Genomic DNA, 25,495 nt, shown 5'->3' on the forward strand with positions numbered 1-25,495 from the left:
TCCTGAAAGATGGCTTGAAAGAACTAACATAAATACTTTTCTTTTAGGCAGCAAAAATAATCTTGAACATTGCCATCCAATAAGCATGACTTCAAGAGCAGTGAATTTATTAAATAATATGGGAATCAACAGAATTATTAGACTCACTAAAATATGGTAATTTGAAGAACCATTAGCACAGTTTCTTCAAAAATAATTGGAGTTCTTCAGCAGAGCCTACCAACACAAGGAAAAGGATGTTCTAGTTCAACATTCCTCACCCTGGTGCCCTCCAGAAGCCTGTTGGTCATATGTACATAGATTCAAAACTATAAGAAGATCTCACAATATACGGGATAAAATGACAGATGACAGCCATTGTCTTCAAGTGCCAATAAACATATGCAGACTTGGATAGGTCAGGGAATCCAATTCACACACACACACACACACGTTGTTTAGTTCATCTATTTAATGACCACTGACTACACAATAAATTGGGTGACTGCAATGAAATGCTATATGACCAAAAATAGAATTCAAAATCTGCCATTTTATAGAGAAATCCTCAAAGGGACACAGAACCAAGATGATCAGAGGATGCAGCCTCAAAAAAAAGGATTCCTTTGAAAGATGGAAGTGACATTTGTTTCAATACATCAGATGAGAATGATGCAGTGTCATCAAATAAATCCCCAATAGATGCCCACAACACCTATATATCTGCAGTATAACATTTCAAGTGCAACTGGTACAACTAGCTGAGAAACTGCTTTTTCCCAACAACAAACCACTGCAACCGATTACTGGGAAGATCCAACCCCAGTACAGTAATGACAGCTGGAAGCCCAGCTTCAACTATTTCTGTTCTTCTAAGACTGTGAGGTGATTTTGTTTTGTTTTTTGTAGATTTTTGAGTAAGCCTGTTTGAGGGGTTCAGACATTACTGCAGAAGTGCCGTCAGCCAAATATTAGAATATACTCCTGCCATTTGGCTTCTTGCAGCATTTGTATTTCTAGTAACATTCAAAGGAGAACTTTCGCATCTCACCCTGTGGTCAAATACATAAGCTCCTAAAGTGCCACCAGCCAAATGAGAAAGTGACTGCGCTTTTGACTCGCTGCTTTTCTTTGACAACATCCAAAGCAGCTCCCAGTAGGGAAATTTAGCTCTGATCGTACCCTGAGAGAAAGACTGAGCTCTGGGAAATGGCATTCTCATGGGCCCCCATAACCCCCAGCCCCTTAGCCTCCCTGCAAAACAAGCAACTTGTTGCAATAAATGCATATTCATTGCAGTCTATCAGTTCTCTATCTCTCCCCTCAATCCCCCTGTGTGGCAGGAGAAAAGGCAGGGACCATGGAACCATCTCCATCTTCCTAAATTCTTACTGGCTTTCTGTAAGATGTAGAATATGCAGATCTGTAGCTTAAATGCTCACAGAAAGCTAATGCACACAGAAAGCTATGTATGTTGTTGCCATATTGGCTGTGATTCCGGCATGAAATTGTCACACATCCTCAACCCCAATCTAGACTCCCTTTTATAACAGCCATCAACCACAATATCTTCTGTTCCAGAAGCCTGTTAGAATCAAACAGCCACGGTTGTTTGTGGAAACCCTTTCCCTGCGCTATACTAACATCCTCTAGCAACTAAGTGCAAACCAGAGAGGCTCAAGCTAGAGTGTTCAAGCTAGAGAAGCAGGTTCTAGGCCAGGAATCCCCAAACTGTGGCCCTCCAGATGTTTTGGCCTACAACTCCCATGATCCCTAGCTAACAGGACCAGTGGTCGGGGAAGATGGGAATTGTAGTCCAAAACATCTGGAGGGCTGAAGTTTGGGGATGCCTGTTCTAGGCACACTTAATGGTCTGCTGGCTGAGCTACCCCACAGCAATCTCACTCTATTCTTCCTCTGCAGTAAAAAGGCTAGAACTGCCTAATGCACACAGTTTCAGGTTCTCATCTGTGGTCATTCAAACATTTAATTATATGGACTACAGCACCATGAAGAGGTCCAGCCAATAATGACCCCACAAGACTCAAAGGAAGAGACAGATTATGCCTGGAAATTTCTAAATGAGTCAAGGCAGATACAGAGGGCTGTCACAGCTACGGTAACTGTATGAAAATGGGAAGAGGACTAAGGCACAGAAAAGGCCAACATTCTCAAAGGCACCAGCAGTGTCGCTAAAAGGGGGCCTATGTTCTCTTGAGCCCCCACTTGCTGCTTTAACTGGAAGGAAAACATATATTTCACCTCTTTATAGATAGCCAGACTTGACTAAGCAGTGGGGTGGGATTGAGTGCTGAAAATTAACCAAGGAATTTGCAGCAGAATAGATCAGGAGGGGCTGCAGCAGCAAAAGAAAGTGTCTGTCACCAAATTGTTCAGTACTCCTCTTTTATATCAAACAAGCAAAGGTAGTGGCATGAACACCAAATACTTAGGAGCTGTACAGTTCCATGTTCCGTAAGAATAAAGAGAAACAATTAACAAGCCAGCCATTAACCCCCAAAGAAGTACATGATATTAACTTATGCCAGAGAAGAAAACAGTGTCTCACTGCTGAGAGCTTCCAAAGAACCACCAGGTAGGCAGAGACATGACAACCTTCAGTATCATTGCTCTGAAACTGGCAAAACTGTGGTCTGTTTCCACACTATCTTTTCTGCAGTTGCAGTTGCAGTTCTCTGCCTGCAGTTTTAAGACAATCAGTTCTTCTATCCCTTATGATCACACACAGGTTATTATCCGAAGAACAGAAACCCTGAACTGCATTGGTTTTTATGAGATTTGGCTTGGGAAATTCTTCTATTGCATTGGATACATGGGCCACAGTGCGGAAAGCACACCAATATTGTCAAGTGCCGTCTAACCTCATGCCACAACAGGTATTGTTTTTATAACCATAGCGTGCAAACAATAATGGGCCAGTTGCACTGATTAAGCAGTTTGCTGCCAGTTTTTATTTGTGCCCATCTGTCTGTAGAGTATACACACAGCATATAACCACTGCATCCGTGTTTTTAATGCCAACTCAATAGTACACTCACATCCTCGTTCTAACTAACACTGTTACATAAGATGCATTCTTGGAAAAATTAAGTGCTAACAGCAGCATAAAGGACTAGCACAATTTCCCCCAGCCAGTCATATGGCACAATCTGCCTGGAAGTTATTTTGTGCAAGCCCCTGTGAATTAAATGAGACCTGCGCAAGAATGAAGATTCATCCATTTCACTGGGGCTAGAGCAGGGGTGCATCCTAGTATATTGTATCCCCAAACCTGCTTTGTTTTGATTGAACATGCCCCCAGTCAGTGCTATTTTCTAGAAAAAGAGATGCTGGAGCTCATCATGAATGCCTCCCTTGTTCTCTTATGATGGAAATGGCCCTCACCTGAGAGGTGCCAGAACTGAGTTCTGGCGAGTTCCAGCTGGAAAAAACCCCTGCTCCCAGTAAACCCATTTAAGTCCAAGTCCTAGTACATTGAACACCAACCCCCTAGATATGCAATATTAGAGGAAGTGTGGGTGACTTATTCTTCATCCTCCTCACTGTCCTTAAATTTCGAACAAAGCAGGGAGGCATGCATTTATCCCCTACATAGAGATGTGTTCTTCCCCCATCCTGGTGCGGAAGTAATGTGTATCTTCCTATGGGAAATACAGACATCACCTTTTTTTGGAAACTGGAGAGAAAAAAACATGAGTCACTCACACTTCCCCTTCCACAGCTTCCTCTTAAGAATATTCAATGTTGTCCCTGTGGTTAGAACAGGCTAGAATTTCTCTTCATTTGCCAGCTCTAGTCAAGGTCCAAGAGAAACTTCTCAAGCCTTAGAATAGATCTGGTCCTCTGTGGCTTTTTTTGCAAGCCCCTAAGCTTGCTCTGGGATGCAGGTGGCGCTGTGGGTTAAACCACAGAGCCTAGGGCTTGCTAATCAGAAGGTCGGCAGTTCGAATCCCTGTGACGGGGTGAGCTCCCGTTGCTCAGTCCCAGCTCCTGCCAACCTAGCAGTTCGAAAGCACGTCAAAGTGCAAGTAAACAAATAGGCAAGGTAAATGGCGTTTCCTTGTGCTGCTCTGGTTTGCCAGAAGCAGCTTTGTCATGCTGGCCACATGAGCTGGAAGCTGTACGCCGGCTCCCTCAGCCAACAACACGAGATGAGCGCCACAACCCCAGAGTCGGTCATGACTGGAGCTAATAGCCAGGGGTCCCTTTACCTTTTAAGCTTGCTCTGAGAAATGGCTGGATCATCCATTTTGCGCAATGAGTAGGACATACACTTCCACAAAAGACATGGGTGGTTGGTGAGGGGATGAGAGCTCCACCCTGGCAAACGTAGTCTTGGGGCAGTGTGTGGCCTCCTGGATGGTGAGAGTATCTTCAATTCTGTGCCAGAAAGAAACTTGCTTTCCTACCCACCTGGAGATTCAAGCATAGCTGCCAAGTTTTCCCTTTTCTCGCGAGGAAGCCTATTCAGCATAAGGGAAAATCCCTTAAAATAAGGGATAACTTGGCAGCTATGGATTCAAGTGTGTGTTTTCTAGATTTAGGAATGTTCTCCGAGAGAACCCAAGTTCAAATACATCATGCCAGATATATTAAATCCAGTACTAGCTCTTACATACAAATATGACAACCTTGCCTGGATACAAACATAACAATCTTTTGGCACCAATCAGTATTCCCTACTCCTGCACCAGTGTTTATATTCCTTAAAAATAAAAATAAAAGCCTGTGTGAATCCACATGCCTATTATTAGTAATTAGCATAGCTGCCAAGTTCTCCCTTTTTTTAAGGGAAATTCCCTTATGCTGAATAGGCTTCCTCGCGAGAAAAGGGAAAACTTGGCAGCTATGAGTAATTAGCAAACATCCCAACAATTGCAAGGTGGAAAAAAACAGAGGGTTCTAGCCCGTTCCCCCCTCCTATACTTCTTCATCCACACTCCATTGTCCATCACTGGGGCCATTATCACAGCTGGGCTTCGGCCTACTTTACAAGGCCCTTGGTAACATACATTTCCCCTGCCACCCAATCATAGCTGCCAAGTTTTCCCTTTTCTCGCGAGGAAGCCTATTCAGCATAAGGGAAAATCCCTTTAAAAAAGGGATAACTTGGCAGCTATGCACCCAATCCAGAAGGAGCATTCAGAAAAGGGGAGGGGTGGGACAGAAGCCGGGAGAGATCTAGCAAGTCTCCACTTCCTGTTTTTAGACAGGTATTGTGAACCTTCTTATTCTGGAGGGCAATTTATAATTGATTCCTACTGTGGTTGTTGGAGGTGTTTTTTTTTAAGGTTTTGATCCTGATGTGTTTTACATTTGAAAATTTTTAATGCATTTTCATTACATTTTATGTTTGTGCAACTATTAAGTATTATTTTGAAAAATGGAATATAAATTATATTAACCAACTAATAAAACGCTCCACATTTCTCCATTCTGAACTCAGGTCCTGATTATGCAGGGTACAAAAAATATGCCTTCTTTCTTTCACCCTACATCTGCTTTCAGCTGGGGAAGATGGAACCTTGTTCTACTCCTCAAGGAGCCACACCGTCTCCCAACAGGCAAGTCTGCCTCCACTGAAAGCACAAAGGATAAGCGCTTTACTTTTCCCTATAGGAATGCACAGCAGCCATTAGTGCAGAGAGCTAAACCTGACTCTAATGATTCCAGCACCTGTAGAAAGAAGCGGGCTCCTTCTCACCTTAGCCCTACATTGTAATCACTTTGTCCCAATAACTTAATAGAATTCATTCAGAACTGATCCAGCCATTATCCATAGGATTCCACCCTTTCATCCATTTCTTAGTCATGCTAGAGCCTGGCTGTCCACCTTTAGCTTTGCTAGATGATCACTTGGGATGGAGGCATGGGGAGCACAGCAAGCCAAGGCAACAATCTGCATTGCCCCAAATACCACATCCAAGTGCTGCAAAAGCAACTTCTCTTGGCTGGCAATGGAGGAGAGGAAGAAGATACCACCCTCTGGAGGGGCAGGTTTGGCTTGGCATTGTTAGCCCCTAAGCTACAGTGTGATGGAATGTTAGAAGAATATGATGGGACACTGGGGAAAGTGTAACAAAAGAAGAAATTGTTGTAGATGAACTGTTTTTTTATAGACAGATGATAGCTATGACTTCCATTAATAATGAAAATGAGGCAGCCCTGCGCATTGAAACAGGGCTCCCACATTGAAGGCTATGGTAGTGAGGTAGAAATGTTCCATGTGGTTACACAGCTCTATCTGCCATAACTGACAATGGGCCATAGCTGTCAAGTTTTCCCTTTTCTCACGAGGAATCCTATTCAGCATAAGGGAATTTCCCTTAAAAAAAGGGAGAACTTGACAGCTATGCAAAGGGCCCCTCATGTACCCACAGGGCTCAGACATTGTGGCCATTGTCTATAATACTTTTTTATTGTGCAAAGGGCACTGCAATCCTTGTCTCATTTATCCTTCCAACAATCTCACCCTATGAGCTGGGGTTTGTTTATTCTCATTTTACAGATAGAAATTAAATCTAAAAGGATAGTAACTTGCCAAACGTAATCCCATAAGATTGTGGTTGATCTGATATTACAATTTGGATTGTCAAGAAGAGGGGATGGAAGCCAGCACTTCATCAACAGGATTAAGCTGCTCTCATCACCACCAACCTCCCACATTTTATCACATTCCATTCCCTAAAAACAAAAGGAGCATTGCAAACTCACATGAAACAATAGATAAAGCACGAACAACTTGATACTTCAATAGATTCTCAGGATCTATAAACATTTACAGTAAACAGAGAGGAGTTTGGCTGATTCGCTTTTCATCTATCCATCACACATCTGTCTCCACCCATCCACCCTACAGTTTTCTTCAGTACCCACTTTTACTAACATCAAATATCTGCAGTGCTCATGCTTGGTAATCTCTCTTTCAATAGTGAGCTTGATCATTTTCAATGTATGTTTTTTAAGAAAACCACATTTGCAAGTTTCTACTGTATGATAAGAAAGGAACCAGCAATACAACCCCGATTGACTTGTTACACTTGCATTAACTCATTGGTTTCAAGAGACTTGCTCTACCTTCACTTTCCTGTAAACAAAATGCGTATTCCCTCTCACACACAGATGACAAAATTGCAGGCGCGTGCGCACACACACACAAACTAGCTGTGAACAACACAACTACACTTTAAAAAGCACACCTGCTCTAGAATACAGCATCTCCCTGCAATCTGCCTCATATTTTAGCCCCTTGCACTTGAGTGTGTCAGGATTTTTAGCACATTCCAAAATAACAATCACCTCTCCAGGCATAATATATGCTGTCCCTAAACCATATTCTGACTCTTAGTAGACACTAAACTTTTCTAAGCAAGGTAGGCATAGGTTTAGAGACTATAAAACCCAAAGACCCATCGACATGTGCCTTCCTTCCAAGATACAAAGAACTATACAAACTATCATAACAGAAAGCAAGATCTTTTACATACCGAGTTGATGTGAGGGAGGCAGCGGCTGCGGATCTTGCATTTTTCTCCACCATCAGAGGAAACCAGAAGACCTGAGAAGCCCCCTCCCCCCTGCAAGGCCCAGCAGAGGCAGATGAACCCAACATGCCTCCTATATCTCTCACTACCCTATGCCACTCCCAAAATACTGCCCTGTGCTCTCTGAACATATCCAAACTTGGATAGTAGATAATGGATAGCAGACCCATGAATCAATGAAGAGGGGCACTGAAATTCCATGCTGGACCTCAAAATTGGGAGGGTGGAGGAGGGGAAAAATGTGCTCAGTGGAACATATTGATGGTTCAGTTTCACACCCCTTTCTCTTTATTTCTATCTCTAGTATGGGGGCTACACTTGGCTCAGGGGGCCTCTATTAGGTTGTTCTTTGCCCACCATGCGCCTTTTTTTAGAGGCTAGGTTGAGGTTGGCTCCTCCTGTCTCAACACTACCTGACAATTCCCCCGTTGATAAGGGCCTTTATTTTCTGCGCAACTAGCTAGACACAGTGCTTTGGAGCCCCACTCTCCACAGCACACCTCTGGGAACCAAGTTGATTGCTGACTTTCCAGAAGGCACATGAAAAGCCTGGCCCCATATGCCCCTCTGCCTGAAGAAGGGGAAATGAAGGCATGACTAACAAATGCAGTCTCCAAAACCCTGAGCCAGAGGAAATGAAAACTGATGCTATCGGTCCTCCTTGTCCTCTCCTTCCTCCCCCTCCCCCCTCCCTTTGCATGGATGAAAGACAGCTGGCTTGAAAGAGCAGCTCAATAACAGGTATTAGAGGCAAAGTGGGATGGGGGAGAGAAGGAAGGAATAAAGAAAGCAGGAGATGCTTGGCTTAGTGAGAGGCAACTGGCCCCTGCACAGGGGAGGCTTGCATGTAGGGAGAGAGAGAAAGAGAGAGAAATCCACCAGGCAATATACAACTTAAAATCAGCAGAGAGACATTGGGGGGAGTAATACATCAATTAAGCATTTCAACTACCATAGATGGATCAGAGCAGGGATGAATTCAGTGACAGAGTTGTCAGCCTCAAGGGTTGCATACATGCATCTGAATCGTGCCTTGAGAAATCAGGGTGGAAGATAAAGGTCCCTTGGTAGAGGCATGCTGACTAGGTGGGGTAGCACATGCAGAAAGGATACAGATGTGGTGCATGAATGGGATGGGTATGCAGTCGCTGGGTTGGGGATGTGCAGGTGGGGCTTCATGCATAGAGACAGGGTGGGCCAGGCATGCATGCAGGAGCTAAAGTGGGACACAGGCTTTGGCATTTGCTCTTTCCCCCTTAAGTTTGCGATGTTCACTGCGGCCTAGGTTTCTGAAAAAAAAAAAAAACCACAGAAAGGATATGGCCATTCGGTGATCTTTTTGGCGTATTTCCTCACCACGTTGTCCTCACTGAAGAGGAAGAGGGAGCGGTTGACAGTCAGGCAGCTCTGCCGGACGGGGATGGGGTTGTAGAGTGCCATGGTGCGGGCTCGCTGGGCCATTGACTGTTTGTATATCCTCTGGGCCCCCGGGGGACCACCTTGCCGGACGCCCCCGGCACCCCGGCCACCTCCGCCGCCTGCCGTTCCGGAGCCAGCTCCCCCTGCACCTCCTGCCCCATAGCGGGCTGGCACCTCATCTCCAAACCGAGCCATCCTGTAAAGAGCAAAGGGCCGGGGGTTACGCCGCTGAGGATGCTGCCGGAGAGAAGAAGAAGCAGCTCATCACATCCCATCGGCTGCTGTAGGATGCTGCTAGGGAAGCTTGCAGCAGAGGGAGGGGCACTCAAGCTGGAGAGCGGTCGGGAAAAGCAGCAGAGATCCTGGACATTGTCACTCTCGCCTCCCGTTGCAGGGGGGGGGAAGCGATGTACAAATTCCCCACCCTCTGCCCAAAAGGTTGCAATTGTTGGGGTGGGAGCCACACCCCAGAAAAAGAAAGGGGGGAAAATCACCCCAAAATTGTGGGTTGCAATTGGGGGGGGCAAAAAGACCAATGCACCAAAATGCCCCTAAAATTAATTACAATGAAAAAGAAAAAAGAATCAATGCACCATCAGTTAAAAATATTTCAATTTAAAGAATAAAAAATGCATTGCCACTGGGAGAGGGAGAGGATGGGGAAATGACAATTAAATGTAGCGACAGCAGCACCTCCTCCCCACTGAGGGAGGGAAAAAATGCAATTAAAGAAATCAAATGCACCAGTTCCTTGCTCCTGCCTCTCTTCTCAAGCCCAGAGGGAAAGGAAATTGAAATAAAAATAAAAATAAAAAAGATGCCATCAAAATTAGGCTCACTGTCTAGGTATTTGCAATGCAATTTGATGGGAGAAATGCAGGCTTCCTCTGTGCCGGACAGCTTGACAAATGTTTGCACTCACAAAGAAGAAAAAAAGCATATATATATATTTTTTCTGTAAGATTTATGAAATCAGTACATGCCCTCCCATCTCACTGATAGAGAAATAAAGTACTGCATTGGTAATGAAAAAAAAGAGATTTCTTTTTTTAAAAGCAGAAAAATACCCCCCACACACAAAAAACCCCAAAGACACCCTAAAATCAAAAGAAAATCCCCCCTCCAAAGGTTTGTTTTCACAGGAGCTTCATCCTGTTATCTTCAGCACTGTCCAAGATCTGAAGGCGAAACGGTTTGGGCTCTCTTTAAGCTTCTGAAGCTGAAGGATGTGCTCCCCCCCTTCTTGCTATCCAGCGGTCTCTCTTCCTGCCTTTTTCCCGTGTGATTGCGTGTATGAGTGTGTGTGCGTGTGAGAGACACAGAAAAAGAGAGCGTGTGTGTCGGTTTTGCCTCAGCTTGGAGTTGAATGCAGCAATGACATCCTGTAAAATCCAAAAATGAGAGAGACAAGAGAAGTAGTTGCCATCCACCATCTACTCATAAGGGTTCCCTGGTTGCTGCAATGTCTAGTATTTTTTCCTGCCCTGTATTCCTCCTCCTCTCCTCCACCGCCTCCTCCTCCTCCTCTTGGGTAAGCTAAAATAAGACTGGTGTTAGGGAGGGAGGGAGGCAGGCAGGGAGGCAGGCAGGGAGAGAAAATGGAAAAAAAAGAAAGAAAAGGTCTGATTCACTGGCAGGTTGAGCTCTAATGTGCAGCAGTGGATCGATTTAATGCAAGCACAGAGCATCCCAAAGCTTCGGTCAGGCTTGGCACATGATGGCCTAGAACCAATAGCAGGGGCTACAGCCCAACCAAACCCAGTTGGGTTTTTACAGAGAGAGAAGGACACACACAAAAACACACACACACACACACACACACACACAGCTTGATGGGGGTAGGAAAAACCTGCATACAAATGGCATCTCTCAGCAGCCCACACCCTGGCAGATTAGACTGATGTCAATTCTCTGATGTAGACTTAGATCTTTCTACTGGAACATGAATATCTCTACCCCGCCTTCATGCCCTCATTTGGTATAAAAATCAGGTCAGAATGGGCTTCCCTTACTTTACACATTTCATAGTGAAAGCGGTTGGCAACTACCAAGTCCTGGGGTGGAAGTGGGGCAATGTTAGAACTGTCGAGCAATGTAAGAAATGTGATACTGCTGGAGTGAGTGTTAGTAAGATAGCATGCAAGTGTAAATGTGCATACACAAGTCAGTGTACCATCTGCAAAGTCGAAATGTGCAGATGGTTGCATGTGTGTGACACAGAACTGTAAAGTGCATGTGTCATGGACATAAAGCTGAGATATCTGAGCAAGCAGCCAAACTGACACCCCACTTGTTAAAATAGTTCCAGTAGCTCCAGTGTTGTCTTTGCTACACCAATATACAAATAGGAGTGAATTCCAGTGGGTTGGACTGTGAGCTCAGGTCAGCTAATGAGAGTAGCAGCAAGCATGTAGAGGTAATCCAGTCAACCTTGTGTACTTAAGATTTTCAAAATGCTTTTGAAAAAGTCCCTTGCCTAAGCAGTCATGGGTTAAGAGGAATCCTCTTATGCAGAGCTTTTTTCTCAGCCGGAACTCACCGGAACTGGCACCTCTCAGGTTGGCACCATTGCTATTATAGGAGAACAAGGGAGGCGCTCATGGTGAGTTCCAGCACCTCTTTTTCTAGAAAAATAGCACTGCTCTTATGGATCAGCAATTGGTTAAGGAATAGGAAGTAAGGAGTAGGAATAAATGGACAGTTCTTCCAATGAAGGCATGTAGAAAGTGGACCTGTGCTTTTTAGCCTCCACAGTCACTTACGGACCCATAGTTAAAATCGTGTTTATGGAAGACAATCTTACTCGGCTACGAGTGATCGCCAAAGAAGAAGAGTTGGGGGTCAGCAGTGTGCTCATAGGGACCCAGGTGGCGCTGTGGGTTAAACCACTGAGCCTAGGACTTGCTGATCAGAAGGTTGGCGGTTCGAATCCCTGTGACGGGGTGAGCTCCCTTTGCTCGGTCCCAGCTCCTGCCAACCTAGCAGTTCGAAAGCATGTCAAAAATGCAAGTAGATAAATAGGAACCGCTACAGTGGGAAGGTAAACGGCGTTTCCGTGTGCTGCTCTGGTTTTCCAGAAGCGGCTTTGTCATGCTGGCCACATGACCTGGAAGCTATACGCCGGCTCCCTCATCCAATAATGCGAGATGAGCGCGCAACCCCAGGGTCGGTCACGACTGGACCTTTACCTTAGTGTGCTCATAACTTTTGTTGATGATACAAAATTGTTCAGGAAAGTTAAAACCAGTGCTTTTTTCTGGGGGTATGCAGGGGTACGCATACCCCTAAACATTTTGTGAATATTTGTACTTTTGTCCATTTACTGTATTTATTTTCCCCAATTTGAACTATAAAAAACTATAAAATGTATTTTATTTAATGTTTTTTAAATCTTTGTTGGAAGCCGCCCAGAATGGCTGGGAAAACCCAGCCAGATGGGCGGGGTACAAATAAATTATTATTATTATTATTATTATTATTATTATTATTAAATTGTGGTTTTCTTGAGTCAAAATGAGTGTACCCCTGAACATTTTTTAGGGGGAAAAACATTGGTTAAAACAAAAGGGATTGTGAAGGGCTCCAAAAGGATCTCTCCAAACTTGGAGACTAGGCAGTAAAATGGCAAATGCAACTAAATGTAAGCCAGTGTAAAGTGATATAAAAGGGTAAAGGTAAAGGGACCCCTGACAGGTAGGTCCAGTCACGAACGACTCTGGGGTTGCGGCGCTCATCTTGTTTTACTGGTCGAGGGAGCTTCCAGGTCATGTGGCCAGCATGACTAAGCCGCTTCTGGCGAACCAGAGCAGCGCACGGAAACGCCATTTACCTTCCCGCCAGAGTGGTACCTATTTATCTACTTGCACTTTGACGTGCTTTTGAACTGCTAGATTGGCAGGAGCTGGGACTGAGCAATGGGAGCTCACCCCATTGCAGGGATTTGAACTGCCAACCTTCTGATTGGCAAGCCCTAGGCTCAGCGGTTTAGACCACAGCGCCACCCACGTCCCAATATAAAGTGATATACATTGGACAAAAAATATATAATTTAACGATTATGCTAATACAGTCTGAGCTGCTGGTGACTGACCTTGGGGTTATAGTGGAGAAGCTCAGTGGAAATGTTGACCCAGTGTGTGGCAAATTCCATGTCAGGGATCATTAGTAAAGGGTTTGAGAATTTTTTAAATGCCAATATCATAATGCCGTTTTTAAATTCTATGCTGCAACCACACTTGAAATACTGTGTGTGGTTCCAGTTGCTTCACCTAAAAATGAATATTGTAGAGCTGGAAAGGTTTCAGAGAAGGGCAACCAAAATGTTCAAGGGGGTGAAGCAACCCTCATTTGAGGAGTTTTAGTTTAGAAAAGAAAAGCCAGTAAGGGGAACAGGATGCGCCTATTTTCGTTGGAAAATGTTGGAGGGGATGGAATATGACGTCCCTATTTAAACTGGAAAAACACTGCAGGGTATGTGATTGAAATTTATAAAATTACACATGGTGTAGAAATCTGGTAGTTTTTCTCCCTCTCCAATAGCACTGAACATGTTAGAAGATGAATGATAGACAAAATAAATTACTTCTTCACAGTGTTCATAGTTAACCTTTAGAATAAGCTTCCACAAGACATAACTTGGATGGCTTTAAAAGAGGATTAGACAAGAATAAACTATCTATGGCTGTTAAGACATATATATGTCCTATCTGTGGCTATGTCCACCTTCAGAGGCAGCATGTTTCTGAATCCCAAGTCCTGAGAATCACAAGTGGGGAGAATGCTACTGCACTCCTGTCCTGCTTGCGGATTTCTCACAAGGATTGTATTGGCCATTGTGAAAACAGGATGCTGTACTAGACGGGTCTCCTACCTGATCCAGTAGGACCATTACATTAAGTTTTTATAGCATAAATAAAACTTTTCACTGTTATTCTAGGTTCTGGGTTTATCTGCCCTGGTATAAATCTGGGCTCATTCCACTGGTTTGAGAATTACAAGACTTACGGCTACTTCACATGAAATGTACCCCCACCCCCAATAAAGGAGACAACATTGAATTAATCTTGCAAAAACTGCCTCCATGTGGCAAACCAGTATTCGTGAGCAGCATCTTTATTTGATTGCTTGGGATCTCTTCTACGCTGCCGCAAACATTTATTTTGTATGTGTGTGATTGTGTGGAAAACGTTCCCAGCCAATAAGCCCATTTTAATCCAAGCAGCGTGACACTCAGACTTCAGGGGAGCAATTTAGCCAGCAATCCTCTTTCCCAGAGGTAGGGAACCTTCCATTCAATGGCCATGGCCACATTCCCTTCTGGGAAACCTTCTTGGGGGCCATATGCCAGTGGTGGGGCGGGGCCAGAGGCAAAAGTAGGTGGAGCAATTTATGTAAACACACACACACACACACACACACACACACACACACACACACACACACACACACACAACATCTATCTGCTCTCCATCCAGGAAAGCAAGAGGCATCAAGTGCGTTCAAGGGCACATTCCAGCCAAGCAAAAACACCCAAGGAGCATGTGAGGCAGGGCCAGCGAGGGTTGTGGTAGGGGAGAGAATGTGGCCTGGAGAGAGTCCCAAGAGGAAGAGGCCCGGAGGGCTGCATTTGGCCCCTAGGCCTGATGGTCCTAGCCCTGCTTTATCCATTGAAAACAATGGAACTTCTGAACAGGTATGTATAAAACTGCATTGTTTAGTGGCATCCATGCGGTGGATAATTCTGTCACATTGCCTTTATCATGCTGCTCCCTTTCTAAACAGACTCTGTTTGGCGTCTGTCTTCTCCACCACTGTAACATCAACACATCACTCACTATGTAATTTCTCTTCATCATATGGCACATTTCTATAGGGGTAGCACAGCATGATGCTGACTATGATTAAGGAAAGAGCATGGAAAAGACACCACACACAGCATGCTTCCAGTGGTAGCCATAGGACAGAAGCAACATGTACCCCAGCGGGGTGAGTGGGTGGCAAAACAAGATGGCCCACCCCAGCCACCAGCTGAATAGATGGTGGAGCTGTTAGCAAATTTCCTGAACAAGCGCTTTAATAACTGGGAGTTATATATGGGAGAAGACGCCTATGGGGGGGGGGGAATCTGGCTCCAAACTGTATAGGTCTCTAAAGATAAACTGCAGCACTTTGAATCTAGCTTGGAAGCAAAGAGGTAACCATTGAAGACTGAACATATGTTATACATACCCTGCAATTACCTCAAGAGATCACTCTGGCTGCCACATTCTGAACCCTATACAGCTGAGGAACACCCTTCTGTGGCAACCCCACATAGCGCACGTTATAGCATTACCCTAGAGACAAACAGTTACAGGTAGGTAGCCATGTTGGTCTGACGTAGTCAAAACAAAATAAAAAAAATCCTTCCAGTAGCACCTTAGAGACCAACTAAGTTTGTTATAGGTATGAGCTTTCTGAAGAAGTGTGCATGCACATGAAAGCTCATACCTATGACAAACTTAGTTGGTCTCTAAGGTGCTACTGGAAGGATTTTTTTATTTTGTTCTAGAGACAAATAGTTCAAATTTGGCTGCAATCCTAAGCATGGTTTAGCACATGTAAATTTAGCACCTGAATTAACTGTGAGTTACTTCTGAGTAACTATGCTGGGGACTACACGGCTGTGTTTTGCTTCTAATAATGGAGGACAAAAATAAAGAAACTGCGCACAATGGCAGCTTATATTGGAATATTTGAGGACAGTATCCTACAGCAGTCCTGCTATAGTGACTATAGGGGAAACCCTACTGTGTACTCTAGCTCTTTCTTGAAAGATAAGATAAAGACAGCAAAGTAGGAAGATGATGTGGTGTGTGTGATAGACTCAGTGATGCCATTATTTTGCTGTTTCTTACAGATCACTGTAAAATAACAGCATTCTGCAAAGGGGTGGATAGAGCTGCCTGTCACAATGGTATTTCTGCCTTGGTATCTGCGCTGGAGGGCAGAGACCCTGCTTCACTCTCAGCTGTGCTGTTAGCAGCAATAGCCTCAGCTGCACAATCCAGTAATATAAACTTCATACTTTCTCTCTCTCTCTCTCTCTCTCTCTCTCACCTCCCCCACCCCCACCCCCAACTAGCCCTTTGCTTGTCAAGGGTTGCAACTGGAGGTGGGATTGAAAGCTTTCAAAGCTAAGTGGCACCAAGGAATATTTCAGGTCATCTTAATAAAAAAAACTGTTGTATTGAACACTGCTAGCCGGAATTGAACCTCAGTGGCATATACACCAAAGGATAAAAAATAACAGTGCTCTTGTGTACTTTCAGCATGTCCATTCTCTCACAAGGGTTCACTTGATCAGCCCTTCCCTTTCGCTACTGCAAATTGCTGATAGCTCAGTTCTGCCTACTGTGTGGAAGATTGCCAACTTCCTTAACCAGCCTATGCTGCTATGCTGCTTGATCTGCAGCTTTTCAAGGAGATAAATGTTGTATGTCACCTAATTGCTTCAGATCAAGTCTGTGATTTGTGAAAGGCCCAGGTGGAAAATCCAGGTGTAAATATTCATTTCCCCTCCCCTCTGCCTGGATCAACAGGAAAAACAAAAACTGGGCAGGACCTCTAAACAGAATGATGATGATGATGATGATGATGATGATAATGATGATGATGATGATGATGATAAAAGGCAAAGGAGCGCCCGCCCCACAAGCTTCAAACCACTTTGCCTGCTCACTCTGGACAAGCTGGTGCTGCAACTATATTTTATAGCAGTTTCTCTTTTTCTTTTTTGGCCACAAATCAGGTCTGAAATACTGGACTAAAAATGTCACATTATCTGAGTTCTCTCTAAAGCGTGGGTGAAGAAAGGGTAGCAATTTGAGAGAGAAGGACTAGCATGTAAGGAAGCAGGAATGCGCAGTTCCGAGGAGGAACAAAATGCATGCTGAAAATACATACGTGACTAGACAAGACCTGCAGTTGTGTGTACAGAGCCTATACATGCAGTTTGTGAGCTCTTTTGGATGGTCTGCCAATGTATATCATCCCTCCACCCCTTTGCACCTCCTGCTCCTTCCTTGAAGCAAAGCGGGAAAGCCATCATTTTGGCAACCCAACATGTCACAACCTACCATATGAAGGCCAGTGCCAAGGACGTCACAACATATAATACACTACAATAAGTGCTGTTTTTCTAGATTGCCTCCCTTGTTCTCTTATAATGGCAATGGCACCCACCTAAGAGGTGCTGGAACTGAGTTCTGGTGTATCCCAGATGCAAAAAAGCATCTGAGCTATGGCTCTTCCCTCTCTTGGGGGATGGAGTGGCCTGCTGAGCTAGGCCCTCCTTTTATCTCCATCAAATTAGGCTGCCTGGAAGGCTCCCTCCCATCATACATTTTTCCCTTCGCTTCACCCAAGCCACGGCTGCTTTTCCTCCCACTCTCATTCTTTATCCCGAACAAGGAGTACTCTTCAGCTCCTTCCAACCTGGGGATTTTTATTGGAGGAGGAGGAAGAAGAAGAAGGATACAAACATTATCCAGGCTAATGACTGGTTTTGTTCTCTAGATTTGGGTAGCAAACACAACTGAGGATGAAATCAGGTTATTTCCTTTCCTCACACTGTGATAGAATCTCAGAATTCCACAAAGAAAAATCACCCTGCCCCTACCCTTAGCCACTTAAGTGTCTCATACGCACTACTGTAAAATAAAATAAATAAAACAAAATACTGAGCAACAGAGGAGTGACTTTAAAAACAACAATGATATTTCACAAAATAATAAATGTGAATAAATATAAATTTTAAATGAAGCATCTGCACTCTCCTGGTGCAATGCAGGAGCACACATACACTAGTTTTAAAAAGTTCAGAGAGGCAAGCATTACTGCTACCCACTCATCTGAACTGCTTCCTCTTCTGTATTCCAGGTAGAATAATAGATTTGTAAAATAAAGAGAAGGGACCCCAAGGATCATGTAGTCAACCCACTGCAATGCAGGAATATTTTTGCCCAACGTAGGGCTCAAACCCACAACCCACAACCCTGAGATTAAGAGTCCCATGCTCTGGTTTTTAAAAACATTGGTGGTTATACCCTCCTATGTAATGTAAAGCCAGCCCTGTTTGTATTTATTAATGGCTGCAAAAACCACCATGGCAGCTCAAATATTTTGATGTTATTGTACTAATTTTGATTGCTTTATTTTGCAATAGCAAAGGAGCCATAAATTATATGCCTAAAGGTAACACAGCTAATTAAATGCTTAATTAAATAAACAAGTTTTTAATGGCTATGTGAAAGTGAATCAAAATATGGCCCAGTGAGGAGGCTTCTCCTTAGCTGTAGCATCACCAGTGAAAATGTCTTGCCCTGGATGTGAGAAGATATTTCATTTCAAACTGCCCAGAAACAGCCCAGAGTGACTGGGGAAACCCAGCCAGATGGGCTGGGTATAAATAATAAAATATTATTTATTTATGTATTTATATTATTATTATTATTACTACCACCCAATAAAACCATCATTTGTAGATCTTCATGTGCAGGTAGCTTTGTATGGGAGGTTAAACTCTAAGGACATTGCACCCAGACTATTTAGACTTTATAGGTGATCACCTAGGGACCTAGGTGGCGCTGTGGGTTAAACCACTGAGCCTAGGGCTTGCTGATCAGTAGGTCGGCGGTTCGAATCCCTGCAACGGGGTGAGCTCCCGTTGCTTGGTCCCAGCTCCTGCCAACCTAGCAGTTCGAAAACATGTCAAAGTGCAAGTAGATAAATAGGTACCGCTCCGGCGGGAAGGTAACAGAGTTTCCGTGTGCTGCTCTGGTTCGCCAGAAGCAGCTTTGTCATGCAGGCCACATGACCCGGAAGCTGTCTGCAGACAAACGCTGGCTCCCTCAGCCTATAGAGCGAGATGAGCGCCGCAACCCCAGAGTCAGACACGACCCTTTACCCTTTACCTTTAGGTGATCACCTGCATCTTGAATCAGGAGGAGGATTATATACCGCCCTTCATCTGTAGATCTCAGGGCGGTTAACAGCATAAAACTAATCAGAAGCTAATCAGAAGTCAGTGCTGATGAGCAAATGTTGATTTAATATACTCACTGTTCCTGGGCTCTATCAAGAACTAAGCAGCAACTTTCTGCACCAGCTGGAGCTTCCAAATGGTCTTCTAAGGCAGACCCACAAGTTGGCATATAGTGTAACAGCACACTGCGTGCCAACATGTCAGAAAGTCCCAATGGTGTATGTGTATGCACACACACATTTTTAATGAAAAGCCACATTGGAGGGGTACGTAAGTGTGTTGAGCATAGAAGCGAATGGTGTATGCACATAGTTAACATTTTCACGACCAGGCATCTTTCTGCTCCACATCCCTCGCTCTTGCTACATTTCATTCCTGTAATTTTCTGGATGCACGCTAACCCTCTCAAGGCTGCTTTTCTTTTCTTTTTCCAAATGCTGCTGAAGCGTTACCTAGGGATGGGGGTACTGCAGTAGTGCGCTATTGGCACTGTATCAGTAGCAACATGTAGTACTGAAGACAAAATTAATTTGGGATTTTAAAAAAATCATGTGGAAGTAACTTGAGTCCTTGGAGCACGAATAGCCAATTAATGCCCCTTGGAACAGACGCGGCTTATGTAGCAGTGCACCTATCAACTTTTAATCAAAGCCTTTTTTTAATTATTGGGGGGGGGGAGAGAGAGAAAATGTGTTCAAAAGTCATGAGGGAATGAGGTGTTCCACAATGTAATGTGCCACCCTACCTTCCTTTTTTGGTCACTAGGCATGCTCAACTGCACATGCTCTGCAACAGTGATGGTGCCCTTAGCCATTTTCTGAGAATATAAAAAGAGCCTTGCTGGAACCCACCAAAGGCCCATCTTGTCCAGCTGTAAGCACAGGTGATCTGATTGGGCAGGGGTCTGCTGTCAATTGGGAATTCTATAGTGCAGCAGTCTCCAGCAGAGCTTGCTGATGATCAGCACTGAGAGCAAGCCTTGCTTGCCAAGGAACAATAGGGAGCACACTTAAAGGGTCCTGTTTTTCCTTTGCAGCTATATCTTTACCTACCCCACACCCGATGCCATGTATGACCCCCACTGAGCTAATCTGGTCAGCAGCTTGGAGGTTCTCCATCACCGACCAACTGTATACCTTCTATCTAGCTTTGCTTTATCCAGTAGGAAAAACATAGAAGCAATTAGAATGCTAAGAGCATTAGCTAACATGCATATAAATTACGTATGTATTGAGGCAGACACATCTAATGCCCCTCTTGAACAGAAAGGTTTTAACTTGTCTTTAAAGGATGTGGTGCTCTGATGGACCATTCTCAGGAAGGCTGTTCCATGCCCTGCTACTGGGCTTCCTATTGACTGGCCACGACGGGAAGCTGGATGCGGAAACAAATGAATGCTTACTCTGGTCCTGTAGGCCCACTTCATGGGCAGATGCTGCAGAGCAGGAGTTTTTCTTTTTCTTTTGAGGATCCTAACATTGAAGAAAGTTCAAAGAAGGGAGAAATCATGGGTGGTACTCTTTGAGACACGCATGGATGTGTATGATATTTCAGGGAATCACCTGCATGCTGAATAGTGCTCAGATACAAGCTGTTAGCTGGGGCAATCAGTAACAGAGAAGATGGAGTTCCCAGACAGTCTGTAAAGGAAGACACATCTGGTGGTATCCAACTAAGTTTTAGTTAGCATTAATGCTGGATTTAGGGTGTTGTGGGCAGTTCCCCTGCACAGGGTGCAGAGCTGAGGAAGTGCAGAAAGGAAGGTGAGAGGGAAGAGGACATCAAAGTGAGAAATATTTGGGAGGGGGAGCCAAATTTTGTCCTCACTCCGAGCACCATATTACCAAAGCCCGCCCCTGGTAAGAGTAGACATACGGAAATTAATGAATCTAGCGTAGTCATGTTCATTAATTTCAGTCAGTCTACTCTAAGTAAAGCTTCACTGAATGCCACTCATAGGCACATTTCTAACATTGTTTTTTCATTGGGAAAAGCTTAAGTTTCCGAGGTATGCATGCATGAATGTGCAGGATGGTTAGTTGTGGCTCAGCCATTGCCTCCCACATGGGCCAGCTTGCAATTGTAGGTAAAAGATTGACAGCAACACAGAAGATAATATCAGGGGCATTGCTAGATATTTCAAAGACTCGTGACACAGGCCCATGACACAAATTTGCATAACATTTCCTAATACTGATTTATATGTATAGATGCAAATATGGGCTGACTTTCAGACAAGGAGAAAAACAAACTCTGGCTCCTTCTATGCATAGCTGCCAAGTTATCCCTTTTTTACAGGGATTTTCCCTTATGCTGAATAGGCTTCCTCGCGAGAAAAGGGAAAACTTGGCAGCTATGCTTCTATGAGAGATTACTATGGGGATTGGGCCTTCTGCAAATTAAGATGGCAGGTAGCTGGGCTTCACCAGTACGGTGCTTTGCAACATACCCTGTAAACAAAGTTAAAAGAAAATAGGGGAGCAGCAGGAGATCCAGGGTCTAGTGCATCATTTACCGTAATAACACTCCTGTAGTACATAATATTCCTATATTCCTGTAACTCAACAAATATTGAGCCCTTAAGAAGAAGAAATAGTTCCTAAGTAACTTGGAGAATTAGAGAAAAAGAAGCTAAGTTTACATAATTGCAATGGTTTGGATTTATTTACACTTATATTCTGTCTTTTCCCCCCATTGTGGATCCCAAAGCAGCATGCATCCAAGCACTGACCAAGTCGTAGCCTTGCTTAATTTTAGCAGGGTGGCAGCCATCATGCTCCTTCTGACTGAAGCCTGGGGCTCTGGGATTTAGGCTTTGGAAAGCACACACCTTTAAAAATGAGGGTAAAGCCTCACAAGTCCCTCATTGGGCGAAAGATTCCTGCATTGCAAGGGGTTGGACTAGATGATCCTAGTGGTACCTTCCAACTCTACAATTCCACGATTTGATGAAATCACTTTTCAAGGTACAGTATATATATATATATATATGTGTGTGTGTGTGTATATATATATATATATATATATATATATATATATATATATATATATACACAACAGTCTGAGGATTCTAAATGCCTGGCCTGCAGCAAGCTGTGAGTCTATGAAAAGGGTAGAGCACTCCACAGCCATCCACACAAACACCTCTGTCTTATACTCTTAATCTGAAGTCTTTATTTCTGGACATTGTCAAAAGCAGGACACTGGACTGGATGGGTTCCTTGGTGTTCCCTGTTCTGGCAGTTCCTGTGTGCATGAGGGTCTGAGGATAAAACAAGGCCCAAACTTGTATTGAAAGGATGGAGGCTGCTGTCTAGTCATTTAAATACCCTATAAAAAATCCTAAATATCTAGGACTGCTGCAGCTGATAGAGCCAGCGCTCTGCACACAAGGCATAATGGGCTGTCTTGTTTGAGTCCCTAACCTATTTTCTATTCTCCCTTTTCATTCCCACCAGCCTTGACGTCACCAGGTTCCTTTGTTTGAGGGTAATGCTTTTGTCCCATGCCAGCAGATCTGAGGCTGCCTAAATATAGTCCTTAAGGCACCAGCGTCTTAAGAACTGGTCTAAAGTACCTAGCTGAAAGACTCCAGAAGTGAGGAAATAAGCAGCACTCTCGGTGATTTCTGAGATCATTGCCCTTGGCCCTTTCCTTGCAGTGGGCCAGGGTAGATAACAAAGCTACAAAGGAAAGCAAAATATAAATGCATGCCATGGTCCATTATTTATTTATTGGGGAAGCTGTTTTATGCTGGCCACAGCACCCAACAGGGGAGGCATGATGGGACATATTCTTTCTGCAGCACCCTGGGAGTACAGTTGGACTTTGAGCAAGCAGAATAGGCAGATTCCCCCCCTGCTCTGCACTGAAACAAAGCCATGTTCCTTCTGGCCTAGGTTAGTGAGAGCCAACACAATTGGCTCTTATAATGGCTCTGTGACAGATTTACCCTCAATGGCCCTGACTTGCATGCATGTTGAATGGTCTGCACATAACTCTTATCCACCTACACTGCAGGCAGGATAGGATGCTGATCAGGCATGGCTTCTGTACAATAAAAGCATTATTAAGCCCACCCAGCGCCCTGGCGCTAAGGTCCCTCCAGCGCCCCCCTCTGAAAGTGCAGCACCAAAGCAGCCCCCTCCCACCTTGTTGGCCAAACCAGCTCCTGAGTGGCCAGACTTGGCTCCAGAGCCTCTCCAAGGATCTGGGAGTGCCAAGTGGACCACGGCAGCAGCAGGAGACCACCTCTGAGGACTCTGCGCTGCGCATCCTTCTCGTTTCCCCAGCGCTGGGTTCCGCTCAGTCAAGCTTCGCCACCAGCGCGCGCACTGCGGGACCAGCAAGAGCTGCTTGGGCGCTGTGCACGCGCTGGGGGCGAAGCTCAACTGAGCGGAACCCAGCGCTGGGGAAACGAGGAGGCACAGCGCGGAGTCCTCTCAGCTCGTGGAGTGCAGTCCTGGCCAGATTGCCAGAACCTTGCGCTCACTTGGTGCCCTTCCAGCGCCCTCCAGCGCCCAGCGCCATGGTTCTCCGCACCACTAGCCTCTATGGCTAGGACGGGCCTGTGGAGAGGGGCCGCATAGGAACATACTAAGTCACACCCATCCCTCCTCCCATGACAGCCAACAATGCAAATATGGGCTACATATTGAGGCTCCTGGGTTCCTTCTAATAACAAGTATGAATGGCTCACTTTCCAATGTAGAGAAGATACCTGTTTCTTTAGGAGCCTTCAATGTAGTCGTTCCAACGGAAGGTATTGAAAGAGCTTTTTGAAATAATTTAATTCAATTTTAAAATACTTTGAACATCTGAGGATTTCAGTTTAACCTTCCTAGACAGTTTTTTTTTTAAAAAAAAGATTGTAGGTTATAGGCAGTTCAGAAGCGTCATATAGTCAGATTAAGCTGACTGTAAGGATAAGACATAGACTCTCCCCCCCTTAAAGAGGAGATAGAAACTGCAGCATTAGACTTAGGAAATTTAATCACTCTGGCTTTGTGAAATTATATGATATGTAAGCAACAGGTATGAGCCACATTCCATCTTCTGCCTGATGATTGTGTCTGCTTTCCTTTCCCTGATACCCTGTACCATGATCTGCTCCCATATGCTTACATTGACAAGGGTAGTCATTGATCCTCTGGCCACCATTAGCTTAACTGCTCTAATGCCACACTGGGCAAACTTCGGCCCACATAACTGAGTGCTTGTAGAGAAAGGTCACAGGAAAACTTCAAATCTGAATTCCAAGGTCAATGTACATCTATGTGAAATTAAACCCCTTCATCTTTGGCACCATGCAGTGAGGTTTCAAATAGCATCTCGCATGCATATACAGATTGCAGAACAGTTGTACAGACTCAGAGCCTTTTTGCCATTGCAATATAGTCAGCTTGTTGCTTAAGAGGTAGAATATTAAACAGTGTCTCCTGTTGTTCATAGTGCAATCTTCTGTACTCAGAAATAAATCTCATTTAGTTCAAGGAAGCTAACTTTCAGACAAATAGGTAGAGGATTGCAGGCTCAATAGTGCAAATAGCCTTTCACTCTGCCCTCTCTCTCTCTCACTCCTTTTGCCAACTAGTTTGCTCACTTATAGCTTCTGTTACTCCCTTAAGACCTCACCCCCACTTTTTTTTTTTTTGCTCTCTGGGAGAACATCTTAAGCACTTCCTTCTTCTTCTTCTTTGGCGATCACTCGTAGCCGAGTAAGATTGTCTTCCATAAACACAATTTTAACAATGGGCCCGTAAGTGACTGTGGAGGCCAATTCTGGATCCACACATCCTTCCACAGTGGGGACATTGCTTTCCAGGCGGGAGTTGATCACGGTGTGGATTTGCCAAGCGTGCCTTCCTCTTAGCACGTTTCTCCCTTGCGTCCTGAGATCAAGTTTCTTCAAAGCCCATGACACCTTTGGTTAAGGCTATTCTCCAACTGGAGCGCTCGCAGGCCAGTGTTTCCCAGTTGTAAGCACTTCCTTAGTATTGCCATGGACCCTCTGCAGATTCCAGCCCACAGAAGCCCTCTATAGAGAGGAGAGCTCTGTCCATGCTAAACTGCCATTACACATTGGAAAACAGCAGTGCCCACTTCATTTAGTTACTCAAGGGAAGGAGAGGTTATATTGGCAAAGTGGAAAGAAGCAGGAAGAATGGTAACTACCAAGCTCTGTGTGACAAAAATCTCTCACACAGCCATGAGTTTGCTAAGTCAACTGTCAAGGAAAACATCACAAAATGAAGAAGTCTTTCTGTGCAATGCAACTGTCTTGTGTGTTTATCTTCTGAAAAGTCTTTTAAAGAAAGCAGCTGTACAGGAGACAGGCCTTTCCTCCAGAGGAATAGCGATCCCTTAAATAAGAAAGAGTCTCATTTCCCTCAGTTGTGAAATGTCTCGTTGTCCTGAAAGCCAGCACTTTGAAAGAAAAAGAAAAAGCAGCAGCAGTTTCTGGTATTTCTAATAAATGTAATTTCAAGGTGGGGGAGGGGGTGTCTCA

At 44.4% G+C, this 25,495-nt stretch overlaps 1 protein-coding gene across 2 annotated transcripts in view; it reads right to left on the reverse strand.

Annotated features, from left to right (window-relative positions):
- The window catches only part of CACNA1A (calcium voltage-gated channel subunit alpha1 A), a 268,936-nt gene that overhangs the window by 189,124 nt on the left and 54,317 nt on the right, over nt 1–25,495 (reverse strand). For both annotated transcript variants that reach the window (XM_060271756.1, XM_060271755.1), the window contains exon 3: nt 8,866–9,159. In XM_060271756.1, coding sequence (XP_060127739.1) covers nt 8,866–9,159 — 294 coding nt within the window. The remainder of the gene's footprint in view (nt 1–8,865; nt 9,160–25,495) is intronic.

This window comes from Zootoca vivipara, chromosome 2 (assembly GCF_963506605.1).
Source record: "Zootoca vivipara chromosome 2, rZooViv1.1, whole genome shotgun sequence".
Lineage (NCBI taxonomy): Eukaryota > Metazoa > Chordata > Lepidosauria > Squamata > Lacertidae > Zootoca > Zootoca vivipara.